General features: G+C 45.7%; 1 protein-coding gene across 1 annotated transcript in view; it reads left to right on the top strand.

Annotated features, from left to right (window-relative positions):
• Positions 1-372: 372 nt before the first annotated feature.
• The window catches only part of GPC3 (glypican 3), a 141,824-nt gene continuing 118,546 nt past the window's right edge, over positions 373-23,650 (top strand). The window contains exons 1-2 of the mRNA XM_066182078.1: positions 373-532; positions 9,427-9,591. Coding sequence (XP_066038175.1) covers positions 373-532; positions 9,427-9,591 — 325 coding nt within the window. The remainder of the gene's footprint in view (positions 533-9,426; positions 9,592-23,650) is intronic.

The raw sequence follows: 23,650 nt of genomic DNA, 5'->3' as shown, positions 1-23,650 counted from the left end.
GACACCGGGGGCAGCGCTCAGAGCGGTGGGAGCCGGAGGCTGTGCCGGTGCCGGGATTGGTGTCGGTGTCGGTGTCGATGTCGGTTCCGGTGTCGGGCGGGCACAGGTGCGGCGCGGGGCGTGGCGCGGGGCGTGGCGCGGGAGGGGCGGGGCAGCCCCGCAGGGGCCAATGAGCGCCGGGGCGGGGCCGCGCGCGGGCCGAGTTTCCCGCGGGCGGGGGGCGGGCACCAATCAGGGCCGGGCCGGGACCGGCGCCCCGGGAGCGCTGCGCGAGGCCGTGCTCGGCTCCGCTGCTCCCGGTCCCGGCGCGTCCCGGCACGGCGGGCATGCCCGCTGGCAGCGCCTAGAGGAGCGCCCCGGTGGCCCGGGAGGATGTCGGGGAGCGGCGGAGTGCTGCTGCTGCTGCCGCTGCTGGCGGCCGCGCTGCTCGGTACCGCGCAGCCGGCGGGGGAAGCTTCTTGCCACCTGGTCCGCGCCGCCTTCCTGGGGCTGCACCCCGGAGTCAAGTGGGTTCCCGAGAGCCCCGTGCCAGGTGAGACCGCCCTCCCCGTGGTGTCCGGCCGGCCGTCATCCTCTCCCCGGGGGTCTCCCGGGGCCGTTCGGCTGCGGGGCGAAGCGGCTGCAGCGCCTCGAGCTGGGGCCGCGGACGAGGTTCGCTATGCGGGCTGCCCGCTCTCCCGAGGGGAGCTGCTCTTCCCCGGCGGCAGGGGCTGCCGGCCGCTCTGTGCCCGGTGGGCGCCGGGCTCGGCGCCTCAGATGTGGGGATAACACGGAGCCCGTGACTACGTTGCGGTCATGGGATCCCGCTGAAAAACGGGTCTTTATTGCGCTCGTTTTGTTCGGGGTTTTTTTTTCACCCCGGGTGGCCGAGTCGAGCTCGAGCTGTCGGGCAGAGCCGCGGCGTTCCCGGAGGGAACCAGCCGACCCCGTCCTCGCATGCCGCTGTCGGGGGTCCGGTGCGAGGTCCCCGGGAGCTCGCGGTGTCCTCGCCGGCGAGCGAAGGCTCCGCGCACCCGTCACGTCTCTGCAGGTCCCGGGTCCGCCGGAGCCGCTTTCCACGGCGCGAGGTGTGCCAGGGTCCGAGGCAATCCCGCTCTGTAGGGCTGCTCCGAGAGTATCCAAACCCTCATCCCAGCCTGAGCCCGGGGGCTGCCGCAGCTCCAGAGGATGGGGCTGGAAGGAGACACCGCGGCATTCCTCGAGCTGTACGGGTACCGTGCGGAGTGCGAGGGTGCAGTGGGAATCTGTGATAGGTCTGGGTGAGGTGTTATTCTTCTCTGCAGTTCCCATTACAGGTTGCTGCCGGGGTAGTACCGCACCAAAACTCACCACCTACGCCCTGCAAGGCTGCTTTCTGTTTATATGCCTCATTACTATTTTAAAATGTGAGTGAAACGCTTGAATTGCTTGCCTTTTAAAGGTTCTTTTGCAGCTTTTTGGGAGCTAGGGAATGTCGGCTGCTCCAGGTGGGTGGCTGTGTGCTGGGAGTGTGTGTACACAACCTGATCAGTTTTGATGGCTGCGCTACGGAGCTGCCTGGGAGAGCTCGGTGCTGTTGTGTTGGGTTCAACATGCAGTGGAGAATGCCTGCCCTGAAAAGCTTATGATCAAAGTATGAAAGGAAGAGATAGCAGGCGAACGTGACAGGCAGGGGAGGTGTAATGAGATCATCGCCAGCGGTGGCTGCTTTTAATAACGATGTGTGGAGTTATGTTTCTTGCATTCAGTGTCGCACAGGCCAGAAACACAAGAGTTCTTCAGAAGTGATCTGCTGCAGCACAGGGGAGGAATAAAGGAAATGGGGTGCCCAGTGCTGGGACTGCAAGGTGTTGTGGCCGCTGGTGCAAATCCCAAGTCTTTTGGTCTGTAGGACTGCAGTAATGCCTCAGCTTATCAAGAGCTGTGGGAGATATGAGGGGAGTTCAGATGTGAGTTCTGGTGAGAGTGTAGCTTTCCTATCCCTACCTGTCCTTACTTTCTCTTCTCATATAAATTTTGACACTTAATGGTCCTTTCACACTAGCTGCAGGAACAGCATCTCTTCTCTCTCTGTCCCACAGGGCCTTGGTCTCCTGGTCAGTAAAGAAGTGGCACTGTAAATACTTACCAGTGAAATGTTTGCATGAAGAGCTGCAGGAAAGGAGAAGAGCTGCTCTTATCACCACTGAATTGACAAATTCTGTTTGTCAGAAGGAAGGAAAGATGTTTCTTTGAAAGTCAGTGAGAATCTTGCTTTGATTCCTTGCTGAGTATGTTTTACACACTCCAGGGAGGTGATGGAGGGATAGGCAGGTTCCTGGAGAATGATTCCCATTGTACTGGGGGCTGCTGGGGCTGCCACGGTGCAATGTGATCGGTCCTTCCCCAGAAAGCAGTAATGTCCTCTAGCCTGGCCTGGCTCTGATTGCAATGAGTGTTTTTGTCCTTGTATCTTCCCTTCCCAGCGGGGTTCATGTTGCTGGGGTTCCTCCATTACGTTCTCACTCCCCTGTGAGCCCCAGCTGCATCCCTGATAGGAGGAGTAAGGAGCCCTCTGTCTCTCTGCAGAGCCTGTGGGCAGCTGGATCAATACCTCGTAACAGGGGCTGGTGTTTCAAGTGAATGCTTCCAGCTTGTTACGATGATAAAGTTCCCACATATCGAATCGAAAGTGGATTTTACATTTGCCTAAGTACATAAACTTGATCATAATTAAAGCAATGACTGCTTGCTTATACCTTGGATCTGGCCCATCTTGCATGACTCTGTGTGGTAATTACACTTCAGAGCACTTGCTTCTCATAGTAGCAGCTGCATAAATCACTGTAATAGGGGAACATCACTCAAGGACTATTTTCTAGGCATCTGTTTATTGCTTTTCTTCCTTTCATGCATCTGTCAATTAAAAAAAGTTTTGGAGTTCTCAGTCACAAATCACCATGGAATCAATTCTGAGAACCTTTCCCTATGGGTCACACCACCCCAGAGAAGCTGGAGCTAAACAACTTACTTAAAATGTGGATTTTTTTTTTTTTTTGGACACAAATAGAAAACAGTTGTTTCTGGAAGTTCCATTTTGCATTATGAACAGTCCTTGCTGAAGGAGTAAGTAGTGGAAACGCTGCTGAGTTGCAACACACCCAGGAGAAATGTCCCACAGCTCAGTTTTGCTGCATCAGTGGTGCGTGGGGTGGAGGGACATTAGCACAGCATCCTCCGTGGGAGAGCTCTGAAGTAGACAGAGACCACACTTCTAATTAAAAAATGAACCAAAAAAAAGGCAATCCTGTTAAATGTGAGGGAGGTGTCATGCTGTTTTGTGGGCGGTATTGATGTTCTGGGAGTAATTCTAGCTGCAGGCGTGCACCAGGCAGTGAGAAGTTTGGTCTCCTCTGGTCCTGCAGTCTGGAGACCAGATTTTTGTCACTCTGGAGCATGCTTTGGCCTGCTTAGAGGTGTGGAACAGCATAGCCTAACTACTGTCAGCTGTGGCTGACTTTTCCGAGGGTTGGGAGGATGTAATTCATGGCAACACCTCAACTGGAGCTGGGTCAGAGACCATGTGCTGGAGAGGAGTGAAAGCAGGGTGGTGGGAGAGTGCTTTTCCTGGACTTTGATGAGGATGGGACTGAATGGCAGGTTCTGAGCCAGCCTGTGGTTCTGTGCTGGGGTAGCTTCATGCTCAGTAATAATTAAATTCATTTTATCCTCTGTTGCCTGTCTTGGTTTCCTTCTTCCATTTGTTTTTTCTCTGCATTATTTTGCCTATCAATAAAAAGCCGCTTGAATTTCCATTTCTCCTGGTCTTTTTTCTCTCCTCTTTGCCATTTGGATTTCTCTGTATTGGTGGTGACGCTCCAAGTAATTGGGCTGGTGCCTGTGGGTAGAGGGGAAGGGGTGAGGTGGTGCCTTGGCAGGATGGGGAGAGGGGATGGATGTCTCTGCTCTGGAAGAATGGAAAACTGAGGAATATTTATCTTGACAGAAATATCTGCTGGCGAGTCTGTTTTCCTTCTCCCAGAGCAAAGTGTTATTTCCAGCTTTTTGTTCATTTTCTTTGATGGAAGCAAATATGGATTCACCCTAAGAAAATAGGAGATTAACCTTTTGGAGTTGAGGTGTAATGCTTTTCAAGTGGCTGGCTGAGCATGTCAAGGTTGCTTCTCTCTCCTTTTTTTTTTTTTTTTTGGCTGCTGCTGTGTGTCAATGTGCGGTTTAAAAATTAAAAAATCCCAACTCTTCCTGCCGGTCTCGATGCGCCTTTGCTCATGAGCTGGTTCCCTTTGTACTCCTGCTCTTTTATTCTGTTTTTCCTGAGTGGGACTAATGATGCTCCTCCCTGTGCAGCCTTTCCATTTAGCTTAGCACGGTAGTTTAAAAGCTTAGTTTACTAGATAATTGAGTTTTCTGTTCTTAATTATTTCAGTCCTGCAAGTTGCTCTCTTGATAGTTAAGAGAGCAGGAGCAGAACCCTAAAATTTAGTAACCTCCCCAGGCAGTGGTTTTATAGTGAGATCATTAATTTTATTTTTTTTTCCCCAGGGGTTAACTTTAACAACATCCTGAACAGTGTTCTTCCCAGTCTTTGGAATGGCTGTGGGATGTGTGCATGTGAGTGTAACAAATCTATGTGGGGAGAGGGTGCCCAAAGTTAACTCCATTGATGACAGTGTTGATACATTTGTAGGCTTGTTAGGAGGAAACTTTTACTCTGTAAAAGCTATTTTTTCACTGTAATGTCTTCTTTTAAAAGATGTGTTTTTATAGGGTGTTAAATTTGCATGAGAATTATCTGGCCAACATTGTAAGACCAGGGGAGGAATCCAGAGTCAGATGGCCTTGTGAAACACAAGATGGAGTAGAAAATAAAGGATAATTAAGCAGTAATAAATATCCCAGGTAGTAGCCATGCTGTTGCAACTTAAATCACCTATTGAATGAGGTTTGTTTATAATTTATATCTCTTTAATTAGATTTATAAAGATCAGCATTAAATCTGGGTTCTGGGTTCTAAACAGTTGCATTTCCTTTTCCTCCCCCTAAATGCTGAGCATTAATAGGCACCAGCAGATGTACAAGCCCCATATCACATAATTTAAGAGGTTCTTAATAAAAAGTATTGAAAAAGCTGGGGGAAAATCCACTATATTTAAATGTTGAGTCACTGCTTTTATCTGTTTAAAGCATGATGCTGGTTGTAAAACAATTGGAGGAGGAAAATTGATCCAAACCAGCATATTTCTTGTGGGTAATATTACCAAACTGGTGAGTTAAGAGGGTGGGAGGAACTCCTCTGACACTTCCAGACTGCAGAAGGCGAAGGTGCCACTGCATGGGGTAGCAGAGCCCCCTCACAGAGGGAGGAGGGTGCAGGAATGTGGTGTTAAGCAGAGGCAGGTTCTTATTTTGGTAGTGCCTGGGGTAAATTTGGGGGGAATGTTAATTTGATTTAAATTGCCATTGGATCTGGGTGGGAAGGCTTGTGTGCCCCAGTGTGCACCACTTGTCTGCCTGTATCTGATGACAGGGTTGGAGCTATCCTGGGATGCTTAAAATCAAAGGAAAATCCTTCAGCCTTGTGAAGGAGTCCACAGCTCTCCACAGATGATCATGAAGGTTTTTATTTTTGACATTTAATCCACTGAAATTATTTTCACTTCTGCGTACTAACCGCCTATCTGCAGGAATAATTGTACATCAAAGTAAAACGTAGTGGTTTAAATTCACTGCTACCCGGCCGTCAGTAAAAATTCCCTGTCAGGGGGAGGAAGATGCAGGGTGCGACTGAAATTAGTGCAGCTTTAGAGTTTATTTCTGTCAGCTGGGAGCGTATGTGAAATTGCTGGAGCATTTACACTGCTGGTCCCCAAGATGGCATAAATGGCACAGCTCTGATGGTGCCTGGCGTCCCTGCACCCGTGGAAAGGGCTGCAGCCGGTACCTTCTCATCCATGGGAGCTGGGTGTCAAGAGGGTCAGCCTACTTTGCTTGGCATCTCATCATCTCACTGATCTTGCCCAGATTGGTATGTGAGCATCCAAATGCAATTTAATAAAACGGTTGCAGTAATTTGAGGGACACCTTCTTTCCATAAATGAGTTTGTAGTGATTTATAGCAAAAGGAGAAGGTTGTTTGCAAGGGCCGAGACTGGCATTACAAGGTGTAATGGCTTGAAACTTTAAGAAAAAGGTGTTGTGTAGGTTGGGAGATAAAAACAGTCTTAACAGTAAAGGGCCATTAGGCAGCGGAATGGGCTTTGCTATCTCAGAAGCCGGGATATGGCTGGAGGTGTTTGTGTTAGATAAAATGCTGAGAGGGGGTGGATTGGGAGGCAGAGGTACGATTTGATGACTCACAGGACCTTTTCCCGTGCATTTTTTTGGAGTCAGAAACGTGTGGCACCCCAGTTCGTGTATTGCTCGTGTCTGGTCCGTGGGCTTGCTGAGTGTTCCCCGGCGTTCGTGTCCCTGCATCCTTCACACTTCCCGGGCGCGCGTGGTCTGCACAGCCCCCGGCCCTTGGGGCTCCTGGGTGTGCTGCAGCTTGAGTGCAGAAGAGGCTTCTTCAAGCAATGGCATGAAAAATCCCCCAAATATAGTTGCAGGTCAAAAACTTTGCCTCTGTTTCATCTGTGTCAGCTGGGGCTGGGGTCAGCAGGGTGGGTTTGTGGTGACTTCTGGCATTGAAACCTCTCGTCCTTACTCCTCCTGCGGGACTTAGGGATGGGAGTGTTTGAGCCAGCTCGCCATCTGGGAAAGCCATGCACAGAAAAAAGCTGGCAGATGGGAGTCAGGCCCCCATTCCCCATCCCTCTGTAGCAACACTGTGCCAAGAAGGACCTTCCTTGTCCCTGGTGCCTTCCAAGAGCCTGCCCTGCCTGTGGTGTCCTGTTGTGTTTATCACAACATTTCTTATTGTGTTAGTTGGCTGTCTCTGTAAAACATTTTAAGCTGAGTTAATCCCCAGGCTTTTTTCTCCTCCTCTGTGATTGCTCTGATACAGCATGTGTCTGTCTTTTTACTGCACAAAAATAAAGATCCATTTAAGGGGAGAAGTTGGCTTAATTGCTAAAAAGAAGGATGGGATGTGAGTAGATGACCTTGCTGCTTCCTATCCTTGGCTGTAACTTACAGAGACCTCTTAATTGCCATGTCTCAGATTTTCTATATTGGTATTTCCATTAATCATGGAAGGATTTTTATTTTATAATTTGAAATGTGTCCTAATATAATAAATGTAGGAGGAAATAAGCTTTGTATTAAAAAGTAATTTATGGGCATATTGTAGTGTTAAAGAGACCATGCTAAGCCTTTTTGTGGTGTAAATTGAGTTGGGTTTGACTTTAAAAAAACCTCTTTAAGTTGCAGTTATATAACTGCTTCTCTCATTAACGCAGTATCTTGCTGTTATGCAGTTTTATGGTCCCTTTTATTTTTTCAATGCATTAAATACCTGTCGCTGTGCTCCTCTGGAGTGAGCGAGTTCGTGAACTGCTGAGGCTCCAGCTTTACACATTGGTGGTGCTGGCTCTGTGTCAAAGGGCTTGAGGAAGGGACTTGTGTTGGGCAATCCTGCTTTGCAGAAGGGGAAACTGAGGCAGCAGGGAGTGATGGAGCCAGGATGTGGGTGTGGACCCCTCTCTACCCCTTTGCATGAGGTTTTTTTGCAGCAACAGCAGGGCTTGCGCTGGTTAAATCTCCTTTCCCCACATGCAATGCATGCTGTGGATGAAGTGTTTCATGTTCCTTTTCCCATGCTGTGCCAGGGGAAGGGATAGGGCTGGAGGGAGGAGGATTTCTGCTGTCGCTGCTCCTGAGCCCTGACAGCTGGTTTTCCCTTGGCACTGTGCATGACTTTTCTTCAGGAAGCACACGATTGAACTGACATTAATATTAATCCTGTTCTTCTAGACTAGGCTTGCAAAAGTGACTTTTGACACTTTCTAGTAATTAGGGAGAGAGTGGATGTGGTAAAAGACTCTTGTGAAGGAGAGAAGACAGGAACCTGAAAGGATGCATAATCCTCCCAGAGCAAAGATGTAAATTACCAAAGTAGCTTTTATTGAGGAAAAAACCCTCTGTAACCAGCAGGAAAGCAGAGTGAGGACTGGGAGGTGTGAGGAACCTTCACTCACACTGTCAGGGCTCTTGGTCACTGGCCTGGGGACTGCTTCCTAATCCCAGTTCTAGGCGGAGCTGCGCCTAGAAGGGAACTGCTTTTGCTTTGGTCATGATGCAGTTTGGGTGGCAGACAATGAAATGTGGGTGCTGGATGTTCTTTGACCCTGGACAGCCATTTTTAATGGAGCTGTTGTTTGCTGTTTGAGTACCTAAAAGCAGCATCAGGTTAGATGTGTTTTGCATGAGGAGAGCTATTTGCTTTGATACGAGCTTGTTGCTCTGCGTTTGGGGCCTCAGTTTGCTCTTAAAATTTGATGGAAGATGAGACTTTTTTTGCTGCTACTTCCAGCTCTTCTGTTTTATCTTCTCTTGTCTGAGCCTAGAAAGATTTCTATTTTCTTCCCCAGATTTTATTTATTTTTAGCTAACAACACTTTTCTTAAAGTTGTCTACTTTCTCCATTAATAGATGCTTTGGGAATGTCAAAAAAAGAAGTTTAGCATCACTGAGAAGTGCTGGGGATGCCAGAGCAAGTGGTATCCCTCTGGCCTTTGTCTCCTGGCTTTTGTCCTGTCCTGGTGAATGAGTCAAGGTGCTGGTGAAGAGGATCTTGCCTTGTGCAGTGCTCAGGGCATCCCTCAGCATCTATCCCTCTGCAGCAGGACATCCTCCAGTGAAGTGATTGGCCTTGTGCTTTTCCTCTTACAATGGAGGAAGGATGGGATGGGGACATTGCCTGTACAACTTAAAAGTCAGCTCTAAAAAGCCAAGTAAATCATTATAGTTGTGTCCTCCTGCAATTACTGTTTTTTCTGGGGATACAAAAGGGTAGAAATTGCAGGCAAATAGCACTGTTATGTTCCAAATTACTTTCAAGTCTTTATGCAAATTACAAGCATACTCTCCCTGATGTACTGCATACATTGCTCTATTCACCGTAAATCCACAGTCTCAAATTCTGTCTGTGTTTTCCACCTCCCACTCCATCTTTCCTGCCTGCCTGTGTCTCCTCACTGCCGTGGGCAGACAGGGGACAGCAGGGCGAGGCTCGGGATCACTCTGCTCAGCACCAGCATGTCCCTGTGTGGGAGCTGAAGCACACACTGTGCTGGTACGCAAGCACAGCTCTGGGGGGCCACTGCTCAGCAGTCCAGGCTCTGCCTTATCTGTCCTTTCCTTTGGCCAAGCTGCTCGCTCAGGACAAATTCCAGAAACGTCATCAGTTGGCCCAAATGGTGACTGTGGCTATAGTGATGCTCTGAGTTGGTTTCCTCTCCTAATTCCACCTCCTAATGTGGATTGTCTGCTTTTCCTGTGCCTCTCCAGGGACTGATCTGCAGGTATGTATCCCAAAGGGCTCCTCCACGTGCTGCTCGAGGAAGATGGAGGAGAAGCTCCAGGCGACTGCCCGTGTGACCATGGAGCGGCTGCTGCAGTCTGCCAGCATGGACCTGAAATTCCTCATCATCCAGAACGCTGCTGTCTTCCAAGGTGAGTGCTGGGGCTGCCCCAGTCACCTGCAGGAGGAGGCAGCATTTCTGCTCCTTTTCATTGGCCAATTGGAAGTGCCAGTGGTTGGAAGCTTTCTGTTCACTTGTTTTTGTACGTAGATATTATATATGCTTGTTTATGATTGGCAATATACCTGGTTTGCTATATGGCTGCTCTGCAGGGCTGGTCTTAAATACTCCTGCAGCTGTAAGAATGAATGGAAATTTAAAGGCTAAACTTCTTGAGGTGCAAATTTTAAAAAAAACCAAACAAACCTCCCCCCCCCAAAAAAAACCCCAACCAACAAACCCAAAACCAAAACACCTCTTCAAGCATTAAAATATCTGTCCAAGCATTGTCTTGTCTGACTCTGTCAGTCACAAAATATGGGTTGCAGTGAGTTGATCTGGTTGTCACCTCAGTGTAATGCTTGGTAAGATCTGCCTCAACTGTATTGTGTATTGTTATTGTTACCCACTGCACAACAAAGTGGGTTATTCTGTGGGAAAGGCTGCTGGTCCCCAAATGTGGTCCCTGGTGCCCCATGGACTATTTGAGTGCTTGGTGCCCTGCTGTCTGGGACAGCTCTTTTTCAAATGATAAAATGATGGTTTTGTTTGTTTGCTTGTTTTTTATTTGCGAAATGGATCTTTGAATATTTTTTTAGTGTGGATATGCACTAGTTTGTGCCACTTAAATCTGCAATCGTTTTTTTAGGGCCTTATGGTTAATGTGTGGTGAAATGATTGCTTATTTGTTGAGTGCTGTCCTATTGAGGTTCCATCATTCTGTATTAATGGTGTTTTTGCCTGTATTTAAAAAAGAAGTCATGGGCAACCAAGCGTTTTTTTCCCTCACAATGATATTTTTGCAGAATAATTGATTTGTTTATGCCTCACTAATAGCAAGACCCAAGGCCTACTGAAGCCAATGAGATCAGGGCAGAGCTCTGTTCTGGGCCACAACTGACTGATGAAGTCTAGTATGCTTTTTTTTCTCAGTGTAAGATCAAATGAATTGCTGAGGAGATAACAGCACATTTTTCCCCCCAGTAATTCTTAATGCAGTTACCATTAGGTTCCAATTCTAATAACCAGAATGGAATAAAACTAATGAGAGATTGGTTTCCTAGGCATTGGAAATGTGGGCCGGTTTCAGAAATGGTGAATAACCTGGGTGGAATACAAAGTGTCTGCCTCCCTCCTTCCCATTTGATAGAAACTGCAACATTAGTTTTTATTGTGTGTGGCAATGACACCCTGTGGAACTGCAGGTTGCTCACAGCAGTCGGGTGCTCGGCTCTGAACTTTCTGCCACTTCTGGAGAGAGTTGAATCCCTTGCTTTGATTTTATAATTTCCCCCTGGCCCCCCAACTTTTAAAAGCTGTTATTTCCACCCTGACCCAGAGACCTGTGCAGGGGTTTTGAAGCTGAAGTTATTCTGAGAAGCCCTGGTATGTGGAACTGGCATTCTTGGTAGTGGGGAAGAAAAGCATTTAATTGAACAGTTTCTGACCACTTCTGCTTATTAAAGAGCTCTAAAGTGAGTAAAAATCATTTCCAATCCCATTGCAGAGGAGGAATTCCTAGCTGGAACCATTGAGGAGCAGAGTCTAATTATCTTGTATAAAGTATTTTGGACTTGGAGGGACAATTCATTAGACTTTGAACAGCATTTACTTTTGTTATCTTTAAAATTAGTCTGAAAGTTTGTAGAAGAACACTTTTTAAAATAGGTTGATCTTTTGATTGCTGCTTGCTTAAGAGTATTTTGATGGCTGCAATGCCAGAGGCTGTTCCAGCTATAGAAATTGTGCAGAATGCCCCTGGCAGGGCTGTGCAGGGTACCCAGCTATTGGGGGGTGGTCAGGGAGGAGGAGCCCGTGACCACAATTGGAGCCCCAGTGGCACCTGAACATCTCCTGCAGGTCCTCGGGACAGATTCCCTGCAGCTGTAGGAGTTGGGAGTGCAGGGATGGAATAGCTGGAGGCAGTGCCAGTTCTGAGATGTGCTCTGGCAGGGAAGAGAGCTCCCAGTGTGTCTTGCTTTGGGTCAGACCCCTAGTCTGGGGACCCAGTGCAGGGGATGGATAATTGCACCTCTCTCCAGGGGGGAGAAATGTGTTGGTATGGAAACACAGCTCAACCACTCATATTAAAAACACAAATGTGAAATCCTTCAGAGTTAATTTCAATATTTTTACCCTGACATCTGAAGGGTATGCTAGTCTGACAAGGAGGATCTCACCCAGATGTTGTTATTTTGCACCAAATTTAATTTCTTTCTGCTGAAGCTAGAGCAGCATCTCTGCTGATAAAGATCAAGGGAAATTGTCTGGCATTTACAGGAAATCTCATCCAGGCCTATCTGTTACAATGTTCACTTAGCAAAGTTTATTAGATTATTAGTTTTAGACCCTTGGGCTTTTTCTTTATTGCAGTTAAGAAGGAAAAATCCCAACCAAAAAAATCCTGTCTTCACTAAATTTAAATGGTACAATTAGCTCCTGGTCTTATCTTGCAGGCATTTTTTAAAATTATGAAGATGATTTAAGTAGTGATTTAATCATTTGGAAACTTGCTGCGTTTGACAGTGTTAAAATGGATTGTGGCTGCCTCAACTGCAGTTAAATCTTATTCCAGGATTTTTTTTGTGAGCACTTTTTTTTTTTTTTTTTTTTCCCACTTTCCCTTGGTGAATCCATGCTGGTGCCTGCCTGTGTGGGCCCCTTCTGGTTGGGGTTCTCAGCTCTGAAGCTGGGATGAACCCCATCACCTCAGAACTGCTCATGTCTCTTCTTGTCACGTGACGTTTAGTATTGCAAAATGTTTTCATCCAAACTAATCAGTGCAACTCACCTGCTGGAGAGAATGGTGAGAAACTTGCCCATGGTTTACTTTCTCCCCTCTTTTGATATTAGATCTTTGCTTTTTTTTCAGTGGGGGAATTTCTGGCCCTGCCACCATCTGGTCTTTTCCTATGGAAACAACAACAAAAAATCCCTCAGTGAATTCTGCTGATTTCCTAAATATTAAATCTGAATAGCTCAACTTTGTGAAAGGTAAACTTGAGCAGGAAAATACCAGTATGGTTCTTCTTTATGTCTCTTTCCCCTCACTAGAGAACTCTATTCCCTAGGGTTGGCTTGTGTGCATGTTTATCAGCCTGATTCCTCCTGCTTCCCAAGCTTGGGAATTTGCTTTTGAACGGTCACTTAATTTCTTTCCCTGTATATTGGCCACATTGCTCTATGGATAACAGAAAATTAAAGCTTTAGCAACTTCTCACTTGCAGCTTTTGTGGTTTGTTCCTATCAGTTCTCTGTTCAAGGGAAAAGGTACTTTAAAAAGTGAGAAGGTGGTGACACAATTAAGCGCAGAAGGACCTCTGAGAGAAGCACCTGCACCCATTCTTTGTGTCAGATTTCCTGGAAAACTCCCCCCTCCATTAAGTGAGAAGAACAGGAATAGGAGAGCTGACTGTGAGGGCCTGCTTCTGCACAGTAAGCTCCAGGGAAGAGCTGCTTTTGGTATTTTAAATGATTGCTCAAATAAGTGAACAGCAGGATCTCGTGCTGCCCCTCTGCAGCTTCTTCTGTTGATGCCAGTCCCATCCTGGAGGGAATTTTCCATGTGGTGCCAACATGGAGCTCTTGGAGTGGCTCTGCAATCTCCTGGCCGTGGCAAAAATTGTGAGATGCATGATGTGGCTGTTCCTGATTCTGAATCCAGCTGCCCCACGGCTTCTGTGGGTGCAGAATTTGCTTCCACCCACTTGCCAGATAGCTCCTGTGGGGCTGCACTGCTGCTCGAACTTTGGGAATGTGGTGGATGGTGGGAAGGTTAGGAGTGCAGTAACCCAAACTGAAAAATTGACTGGGATTGCTGCAGTTGAGGCCCCCTTGGTGAAGGCCTAGAGGGGAAATGAAGACCTGGTCTGTTCCCTGAAAGGCAAGGACATCTTCCCTTCTGCAGGTGGCACCTGGAAAATAACTAAAGCTGTATCAGGAGAAACTTGCAGGGGCTACAGAGATTTGAGGGGATTTTAGGATGTGTGTTTCACGGTGGTGAAAGACCATAATGAATCAACACCAACAAACCTGCCTGTACATGTCTATTTTCTTATATGGGAGAATCCTGTTCCTTGTCTCCTGTGGATAGGGCCCTTGGTGGTTGTGGCAGAGCAGGTGCTGTGGGGAAGAAATAGATCCTTCTCCCCTTGTGTGCTGTGGTAGGATAAAGGCAGAGCTGTAACTCTTAGTCCTACCAGGCAGCTCTGAAGGCTGTAAATCCTCCATTAGGCATAAATGCAGCCATTTTGGTTATTTATAGCTATTTACACTATCCATTCATATCTGTCAGGAATGAAGGAAGTTTTGACATTGCAAGCTTCTATCAGGTTATCTTTAATCAGTTTAGAGGCACCTAAGCCACAAATATATCAAATAGCCGATCCTAATGTTGGAGTCCTCTAAAGTATGACTGAATTATTTATTTTGTTATGATGAAAATGTCTGGGCTTTATTGGGTTTTCTTTGAAGAACTTGATTCTGCTTGAAGTCTAGAAGATAAAAGATTAGTGATTGTCTCTCCAAGTTTCTTATTCCAAATCCTTCAAGGCTTTTCATTTTTCACGAGCCTCTGTTACTACTTTAGAGTCAAGGTGAGGGAGCTGAGATTTCTTTTATTCTATTAAAGTGGTTTAAGTATATAAAGAATTTTATCTTTACTAATTATGTCTTGCACAGGTAAATCCAAGATAGAGGCAGCAATTAGGTGAGTAGAGATGGGCTGTGTGGTGGGAGCTTTTGCACGTTAATCACCAAGAGGGGTCCATTTATACCAGCACTGCCCAGCAGGGCTTGTCTCTTATCATTTGGAATAGTTTAATACTCCAGTGTCTTTAAGCCAATTAAGTTTTGATAATTCAGGAAGGTCTTTCAGTAGGAAGAGCCTTGGGTGGGCTTTAGCACTGCATTGTTCTGCAGATTGTTCCCCTTAGTGTGTGTGGGGAGGGAGGAGGTGATCTGGGGCAAGTGAGAGAAGTCTCTAGCTTGGAAAGTTAATAACTATTTCTGAATATGGAGGTGAGAGGTGCTGGGACTCAGGAGGTCTTGGAGCTTAACCAGCCCTGCAGAGGGGAGATGTGAACAACAGGTTACAGCTGTGGTGTGTGGATGGGCTTGGCTGTCTAACCAGTGCGCAGAGTTGCACAGCTTTTCTAAACAGGAGGAAAGTGATTACAATTAGTTGAATAAATGTATAAAATGATGCTTAGCAAGACTTGAAAGTGTCCTGAGCGGGGTGGTCAGTTTAGCTTCAGGTGAAAAGTGCATGTGAAAATGTCAGCTCCTGTTTGTGGGCTTGTAAAATATGAAGCTGACATTTTGCAGTGGACTCAAAGAATAAATCCATTTCTTGGAAGAGAATATTAAAACTCTTATTAGACTTTACAAGTAAATAAGGTCAAGAAACAGATCTCTGTATCATCTTATCATTCCTCTTCCTAATTAGCCCTCTGCTAACTGGAGTCTTGCTGCATCCTTCTGTGGTCCATCTATCTCCAAAGAGAGAAGGTAGCCCTTCTCTACAAAAGCTTTTTAATTTGTTGTTGCTTTAATATTTTCTTTTTTTAATAACTCTAATTTAAAATGGGAATTGTCTCATTGGGTCAATTCAGGCTGGTGTTCTGCCTTTGGTGGGGCTTCCTGCCAGATGCTTTGGGTGCACAAAGTTTGTAGTGCAAAACTATGGTGATACATCTACCAGGTTGAAAGCGATGTTCTAAACCAATGATTATGGGTAGGTGGAAATAATGTCTGCATAATGAGAGATCTCTGGTTGTCAGAATTGGTCTAGGGAGGTAATGTTTCCTTTCAAATAACCAGAACTTATTGTTCATAAATCACAGTTAATCTGTTTATTACACCAGCACACGAAGCTGGAAGTCTGGAGTGTGCCATAATGCTTAGCTTTAGGAGCAGAGCTGTAATAGTAGCAGCAATTTCAAATTATTTGAAATTGGGGGATCAGCAAAATGCTGGAGTTTGTGGAGGCTCTGGGCATTAAAAATGACTGCTGAGGATTGATGAGTTTCTTTAACAAATTGTAAAATCCATCATGCAGGAGTTAGGGCATGAAACTGCCCTCCTGAGCCACATAAACCATGGTTTTGGAAGAATTGCATGACAGTGCATGCTACCGGGAAGGGATATTTTGAAAGATGTTTGGTTTTGCTTTTGTTTCTTCCTCTCATTGCCAGAAGTTTCACTGCTAGCACAGCACTGGCGTGCAGATCACTGGGCTCTGTGTGTGCTGGATGGGTTTTCCCTCAGAGGAGCCTCTCACAATACTGAGCTTGAGTTGTGGAGCTCTCCTCCTGCCTGGGCTCCCTCTCTCTTGCCTCAGCCAGTCACAGAGTGGTCCCATTTCCCACGATTTCCCAAAATCCTGGTGCATCTTGGACTGCCTTGCTTGTAGTTGGAGAGCTTGGCATGTGTCTCTGGGGTGTCTCCTTGCAGGAGGGACCTTGTTGGCTTTTGCTGCTGTTTCCCTGCATCCCCCTTGAGCTCTGCAATCCCCACACCAACGGCCTCTCATGCTCCCACCTGCATTTCCATCCATCTGTGGACTGCTGCAGGAAGATTCTGTGTTATGCCCCTTGCTGAGAGTTAACAGCCACCCTCTGGCAGGTCCACAGAGGAGTTAAACGTGTAGTAGGAGATACCCCTGTCCCCCCAAGTCCTTGCTTTTGGGGCCTTCCTGGCTTGAGGGGTGCAGTAGTGGGGAGCTGTGTGTGGTTGAGATCCCTCCCTGTTCCTGCCTCTGTTTCTGCCCTGCAATTAAACACTGCTGATGTCCTTCCCCTCATCAGTGAAATGAGGCTTGGAGGTTAATAAGGGGCTTTTTGTAACTGCCTGTGTGCTGCTTCAGCAGGTTTTAAGCACTGCACTTGGGGGCTTAGGGCCCCCAGTTCAAAGTGTGTGGAGGAACTCCTGGGTGCTTGTGCCTTCTGCTGGCCCCTGCCAGCTCTGATGCTGCTTTTCTGCCATGGAAGGGGACGGTGCTTTCCTGCTTTTCCTGAGGGGTGAGGGAGGATCTGACTGTATGCACCCTGGGGCTGCTCCCTGGAATTAGAGCTGCAGCTCCATAGGGAATGTAGGCCTTTTGGATGGGGAGGTGCCTGGGTTGGGGGTCTGCAGGAGGGTGACAGCCTTGCTGGGGTGTTTGTGGCATTTCCTGCAGCTCCTCCATGCCTGTGTGGTGGTGCTGCCTCTGTCCCATCTGCTCTGAGCCACGCTGGCAGAACATGATGCTCTGCCTGTGTTCTGAGTGTGAGCTGTGAGACAGCCAGGGAGTGAGGCCTCCCTGTTCCTTCGTGTCTCCTGCTTCCACAAGTGGGCTGTTTTCTGTAATTACCTTTTGGAGCTCCAAGTTATCATCTTTTGATAGTTCAAGTACTAACGTTCTTTAAATGCCTCCCAACGCTATAAAGCAGTCAAATGATGTCTCTTTAGCTTGCAGTAAGGTGATATAAATGTCATGTTACCCTTGAATGTGGTATTTATAGAACTGCTTGGTGCTGTTGAATATTTGTGTTTTATCCTTTGTAGTTACAGTACAGAAATGGGCACAGCAGCATCTTCCATCACTTGTCCTGAAAGGATATATAGAGGCATTCTTATCCTGCAAAGTGCTTAAAATGCAAACAAGAGCTAGTTTGCATTTGCTGGGGAGGAAAGGGGGAAGGAAGCCAGCACCCAGCAATAAAGACAGGGGCCGTCTCTGTAACGAAAACATTTTGCTAGATTGTCATCTGCTTCACTTTTAAAGCAGCAATAAGATATAGTGATAAAATGGCCAATGGTGCATTTCATCTGAGGGAAATGAACTCTTGCTGAACCAATTAAACTGTCAATACACTGTGGTTTCATGTTCCCCTGAGCAGACTGGGTCACCTCAGGTGTGTTACTCACTCTGACTTCACCACTGATGTAAAATCAATTTTAGCAATTTATAATCTTTCATTCTAGTGTGAAAGTATATTAATCTGTGAAAAACACCACTCAGACAGTGAGGACAGATGACAGCTTTCCTCATGAGTGTGTATGGCTGGCAGTGCCTCTTGGATTACCTGGTGCATGGAACCAGTGTAACTTTTGGACACTCTGGAGGCACTAAAAATCTGGTTTTCAAGCATGGGGCTTTATCCTTAAACTGTTCAAAAAAGCATAGCACTGCCTTGGTCAAACTTTTCACTACTCATGTGAAATTGAATTGTTTGAGATTGGCTTTATTCCCTCAGCCCAGAAGAGGCAGAGCTCTCCACATTGCTTTTGGTATCAAAGAAGTGCTTGTGGCAGATTTGTGGTATTACTGCTCACTAGAAAGTAAAGCGGATACATCTGGCATGGATGGTGGAGAGACGCTGAGGGATGTGGGATCTTCTGTGTTTGTTTCTGTGGCAGCAGTGTCTGAATGTTTGAGTTTAGGTTTTTACCTGGCAGCTATGAAGGGAATGCAGGCTGGACTGTGTTTGGTTAGGACTACCTGGAAAAACCCCTTCCATCCAGGTGCAGTGGGATGCAGTACTTGGTGCTGTGTCTACTTGCAGCCCTCAAACTGCAGGTGTCATAGGAGTCATGGAATCATTTAGGTTGGAAAAGACCTTTAAGTTCATTGAATCCAACCCTTAACCCAGCACTGCCAAGGCCACCACTAAACCTTGTCCCCAAGTGCCACATCCACGTGTTTTTTTTGAACACTTCGAGAGAATGTTAGATTTTGCACACCACAGCAGTCACAAATTCAGTGGCTGGCCTTATTTAGATGTTTTTGATGGGTGCTGGGTTGTGTCCTGTGTCACAGTGGTTGGTCAGGGAAGGACGCCTGGGTTTGGGTGTGGCAGCCAGGGATGCACAGGAGATGAATGAAAATTCTAATGTGTGGAAGTAAAGCCATTTCCATGAAGTATTGCATTTAGGAATTAATGCATCTTCTATGACAGATTAAATGTGGGAAGCACTGCATGTTTAATCTGCTACTATTAAAAAAAATCCCCAAAAGTTAATTGGGAAAAAATCATCTGAATGTGTGCTTGGGAGAAAAAAAAAAAATCACAAACCTGTTGGTTAGCAAGTGAAGATTTAAAAAAGCTAACTCTCTGAGACAAGGCAAAACAAAGAACAGTGTAGATCAATGGCAAATTAATTCTTTTGCTGATAAGCTCTTCCCAATTTTGTCATCTTCAAGTCAAAAAATCTATGGCTGAGTGCCATAAAGAAGCAATTTTAAAAGCAGTAGAGAACAGTAAGGCTGCCTCTAGGATTACGGCTCACAGCTTTGGAATTTAGTCCTTTTGAAGGAAATTGGTCAGGAACTGCAGTAATGCAGTGTTTTGTATTGGTCAAATTCCTATTATGATCACAGTGAAAAATGATGTTACTTTTTCTAGGGAAAGGAAATTAAATAGGCCTAGTAATCCATGTAAGGAGATTGGTTTACATTAAAAGGAGGAAAGAATGTGAAGACTAATCAGATCAATGCATACTCTCTAATCTATCTCATTAAAAAAATAAAATCAAATTGCTACTGAATTATAGGAAATATATTGAAATGACATACATGCTTTTACTGCCTTTTAATTATCGAATTATTTCAATCTGCTTGAGTCTGCCATGTAAGTGGGCTATCAACTGTTCTTAAATATTGGCTCATAAATTCAAAATAGTTCTTTAAATGGAAGAAAATAGCATCCCTGGTCCTTCAGCTGAGAATACCAGCCCAGATCATGACAGGGTCATTTTGACTGGGGAAATCTGTGGTGCTTGATTTAGGTGCACAGCTTCCCCCTGGACGAGGCTTTTAAGGTTGTTATTTATGCTGTAGTTTGTCAGGGGAGTGCTTGGTCTCCAATGTCCAGCTGCACAGCCGTGATCCACCTTCTTATGAGACCCATGGGAATGGTTATGTACTTAGTGAGAGCTGGATGGAGGCCTCTGAGGTGGCCTGAGAAGGATTTTCACATGTGATGTAATGCATTGCCCCCTCCTCAGTGGGGCCGTGGTGAACAGCTGCTGGGTGGTTCTGCAGCTAAGCCTCCTCTTGTGCAGATAAGACATAAAAAATAAAAATAAAACCAAGTGTTGTCGAAAGAGAAAAATGACAAGAAGAGTGCTGAATCTCTTGCACAGCATTTCTGCTTCCAGCAAACACTTCAGTCATGAGGAGCTGGCCTCTGCTGTTAATATGTCAGTAAGACACATTGAAAACTTGGACTTTTTTGTGGCCGAGGAAATGCAGAAGCCCAGCAGTGGAGAGTGATCTTCTGCACAGCTCCTTGTGGAGGGCAGGGTGGTGGCTGGTGACTTTCTCTGTTTTTGCAGAAGAGTTGTGTGTGCTGCTTGGAGGGAGGATGGTGTTTGACCGTCAGGCTGGGCCTGCCAAAGCACTGCCGTGGACACACAAGGGCAGCACATGTAAGACTGACCCATGGCTGTCCCAGCTTAAGCAGAGAGCTGGTCTTGGGGGAAATTAGGGAGAGAGGTGGTTATTCTTGCCTGTGGTCTGGCAGGAGAATGGTGTGGCTGCTTGGTGAGCTGTGTGCTGGACTTTACCCTCTGTGGAAATGAGGGACAGCAGGAGGAGGATGCCTGGCCTCTGGGCTGGTGGTGTGCCGCTGAGGGGTGGCCTGAACACTGGCAGGCTCTGCAGGTGCCTCTAGGAACAGCCCAGCACCTCCTGGTTTGCTGCAGGTTCACATCTGCCCAGCTGTGCTGGGTTCCTCTGGCAGCTCTCCTGGATCTGGGACCTAGGATGGGGCTGAGGTGCTCCTGTCAGCTGGCACAGAGGGGAAACCACACACTGTGGGGGACCAGGAGGTCTCACTCCTGCTGGAGCGCTGGAATAAATGAAGAGAGTGCCTGTGTTTAGAGGGGTAGCCTTGAAAAGGGAGAAAGATTAGCATTGAAGAGCAGCACTGCACTGATGGAGCCTTCATTGTCCTTGGGAATGAGCTTTGTGATTTCTGAAGAAAGACTAAAGCTATGTTTCCATACTGAGCAGCTCCTCTGGGTTTGTTGAGAGATGGCACTTGTATGTTGGAATTTGCAGCAGCTGTAAAGCTGGAGGTTATAAGCTACTTTCCCCCCTTTCTTGCATTGTTCATAGGGTGTTTGTTTAGATAATGGCCTGGAAATTATATTAGCAACCTTGTACATCACATTTTGCTACCAGTGAGGAGTAAACAATTTGACATTTGAAGAAATGGTTCATTTTCTAAGGGATGTGATTCAGAATCTGCTTCTTGAACTAATGGACAGTATAATGCTATTTTTTACTAGGTTGCATAGATTTTTACCTTGAAGATGCTCTATAAAGTGCACTGCATTACTAGTGTTAAATAAAAGCAAATGCTTTCCATCAAATGCGAAGGTAGTGTTTGAACTGGAGAGGGGTTGAAACCCATTTCTTTGTCTAGCTTGTGATGCTTCACTGTGCCATAAGCATGAAAAATAATTAGACTCACTAGTAAGTAAATATTTGGTCCTGAAATGCATCTTGAAGATACAGAGCTGGAAGAAAGTAACCTCTCCAGATGCATGTTGATCCTTCTGGATTTGTCTCATACCAACAGCTAGATCACAAAATTGTGTGCAGGAAACTACATCAGAACAACATTATTGAGGGTGAAAAGTTTATAAAGATTATGAACAAACCAGGCAATCTCTGAAACCTCAATTTGGTTTTTTGTGCATTGAAATACAGCCTTTAATTATAGCATCATGTGTTTTCCCACAAGCATCTTCCCTTGTGTAAAGGCACTGAATGAATATCCCTTAATGAGTTGTTTTCTTTCTCCTTGTTGCTTGATGCCTATTTTTGAATACTTTTAAATGACACCTAAAGATAGAATTCAAAATTTTCAATTACATGTGAGTACTTTATTTTCATGTTGCTTCTAAATGCTCAACACTGAGGAGAAGCATGTTTCTTTAACAGAAATTAGAATTCAGAAGGACCCTAATGAAGACCAAATTTTAAGTATGTGTTCACTGCAGTGTAACAATAGATATTCAAGTGCTAGGTCTGGGGCTTCAGTTCAGCTTCTTTGGTTAAAGCTGGCTTTTACACCACACACCTTTTGTCCTCTGAAACTGGCAATGCAAAGAGCTGGAGGGGCAGTGTACAGCTTAGAGTACTTGCACTTGGTCTTCAAGTTAATAAAAAGAAGCATTAATGCAACAGACCCTGAGCTCTCTTTTAAAAAGTGGGAGCTTTCAAGGCTGTAAATATAGAAAAAAATCAACTCTTATTTTATCTCCCTCCTCTCCAGGCAAAAATGATTTGGATCTGGTCTGTTCCTGCAGATACAGCAAAAACCTACCAAATTCTACCGCAACCCCAAACTGTGACCAAAAAATTCATGTTTAAAGAGACTTGAACAAAATTCTGTCAAAAGCTGAGTTCTGTTTCAAAGTCTGGTAACTGCTTTAGCTAATTAAAGAAAAGGTCAGCAGGATTTCTTACTGTAGGCAAAAAAAGGAAAGATAAAACTTTCTTTTCTGCCTTGTTCCTAGAAGCAGTCGAACCATTTTGGCTGAAATTAAAATTTGCCTCAGGCAGACAAAAGGCACATAGAGTTGCAGTCCAGATGGCTAGAGCTTGGCAAAATTATAGGTAAGTAGGAAGAGAGTCTAAAGATCAGAAGCATTAGGCAACAGTAATAAACAGGGCTACCAGCTCTTTCTGTAATCAGTTATGATATTTAATCTAAATGTCTCTTGCAGAAAACTCTTATGCTGTTCTGACGTGTGATCATTCATTCAGAGATTTGGAAGGTGCTCAAAGATGCAGTTAAAGTGAGTTTGCTTGTGGAATGTGAGAGGGTTTTTTATCTCCCGGGATGTATGATGTTAGGAATGTGTCCCTTCCTCTCACCTGGATCTGTGTGAGGTGTACCTGCTGTGGCCATGTAGAACTCAGGTGCCTGTGTTGTTTTATTCATCCTGTAATCAGTCTGTGTAGTAGATGAACAAAACAAACCTTGATCATAAGCAAATCTTTTGTAAGTTTGAGTTTATCACTTATTTGCTGACACATTTGTAATGAAAAGTTTTGTTCTGATTTTGTAAATGGCTCTGCCTCTTTTTTTCATTTGTGTTCATGATGCTGGAGGAGTCGGTGTAAGCATATTAAGGCATGTGTGAATATTTTTCCATTCAATGCCATTTTATAAACCCTTTGGGGACCCACCCGGCAAGGGAACTTAGTTCATGGGTTGAAAAATGATCACCTGTTCAAGGACTTAACTCTAAACACTATGAATGTGCTGGAAAATGTTTAGAATTCCTTAGTGTGCTCACAGGAGAGGAGAAATGAAAGAAAGAAAGAGAAAGAAAGAAAGAAAAGATGTGATTTTATCTGTAACAGGAGCTGCAGAGAAGATGCTGCAGTGGAGCCTCCTGTCACGCTTCTGTGGAGAAAGCACTGCTGAATTCTGTCAGTAACCTTGATGCTTGTGGTTCACAGGACAATAAAAAGTGTAAGAACTCCCAGGTGGAGGGGTCTGGAGCAAAGTTTCATTTGGAACAGGTGGTCTGGGGGAGTGTTTGAATCACCATCCCCTGAGGAATTTAAGAATCATGTAGATGTGGTGTTTGGAGACATGGTTTAGTGGTGGACCTGTCATTGCTGGCTCAGCAGTTGGACTTGATCTTAAGAGGGCTTTTCCAGCCTAAATTCATGGTTCTGTAGTTCTGTGATTTTTCAGCAATACCAGAATGTTGAGTTGCTCTGGGTAAGAGACAGTCTGCCCTGTTTATACACATCTTGGCACTACTGGCCATCAGCCACAACAAACGATGAAATTGGGTGGTGACCTGAGCCCTTAGATCTTTAGGGCTGTAAAACTCCCATGGAAATGAGTTTGGTGCAATGCCTGTTGTGTGCCAGCCTTTCTGCCGAGGCTCTCCTGGGGAAGCAGAGATATATCTCCTTTTGTGTTTTTGCAGAGGTCTGAAAGTGCACATAACTCACTGTGATGTATTTGCAGGCTTCA

The sequence above is a fragment of the Chamaea fasciata genome, unplaced genomic scaffold (genome assembly GCF_029207755.1).
Source record: "Chamaea fasciata isolate MVZ Bird 193981 ecotype frontalis unplaced genomic scaffold, bChaFas1.0.hap1 SCAF_4, whole genome shotgun sequence".
Lineage (NCBI taxonomy): Eukaryota > Metazoa > Chordata > Aves > Passeriformes > Sylviidae > Chamaea > Chamaea fasciata.
Note: the sequence above shows the minus strand (reverse complement) of the source record. Positions and strands in the feature narration are given on the sequence as shown.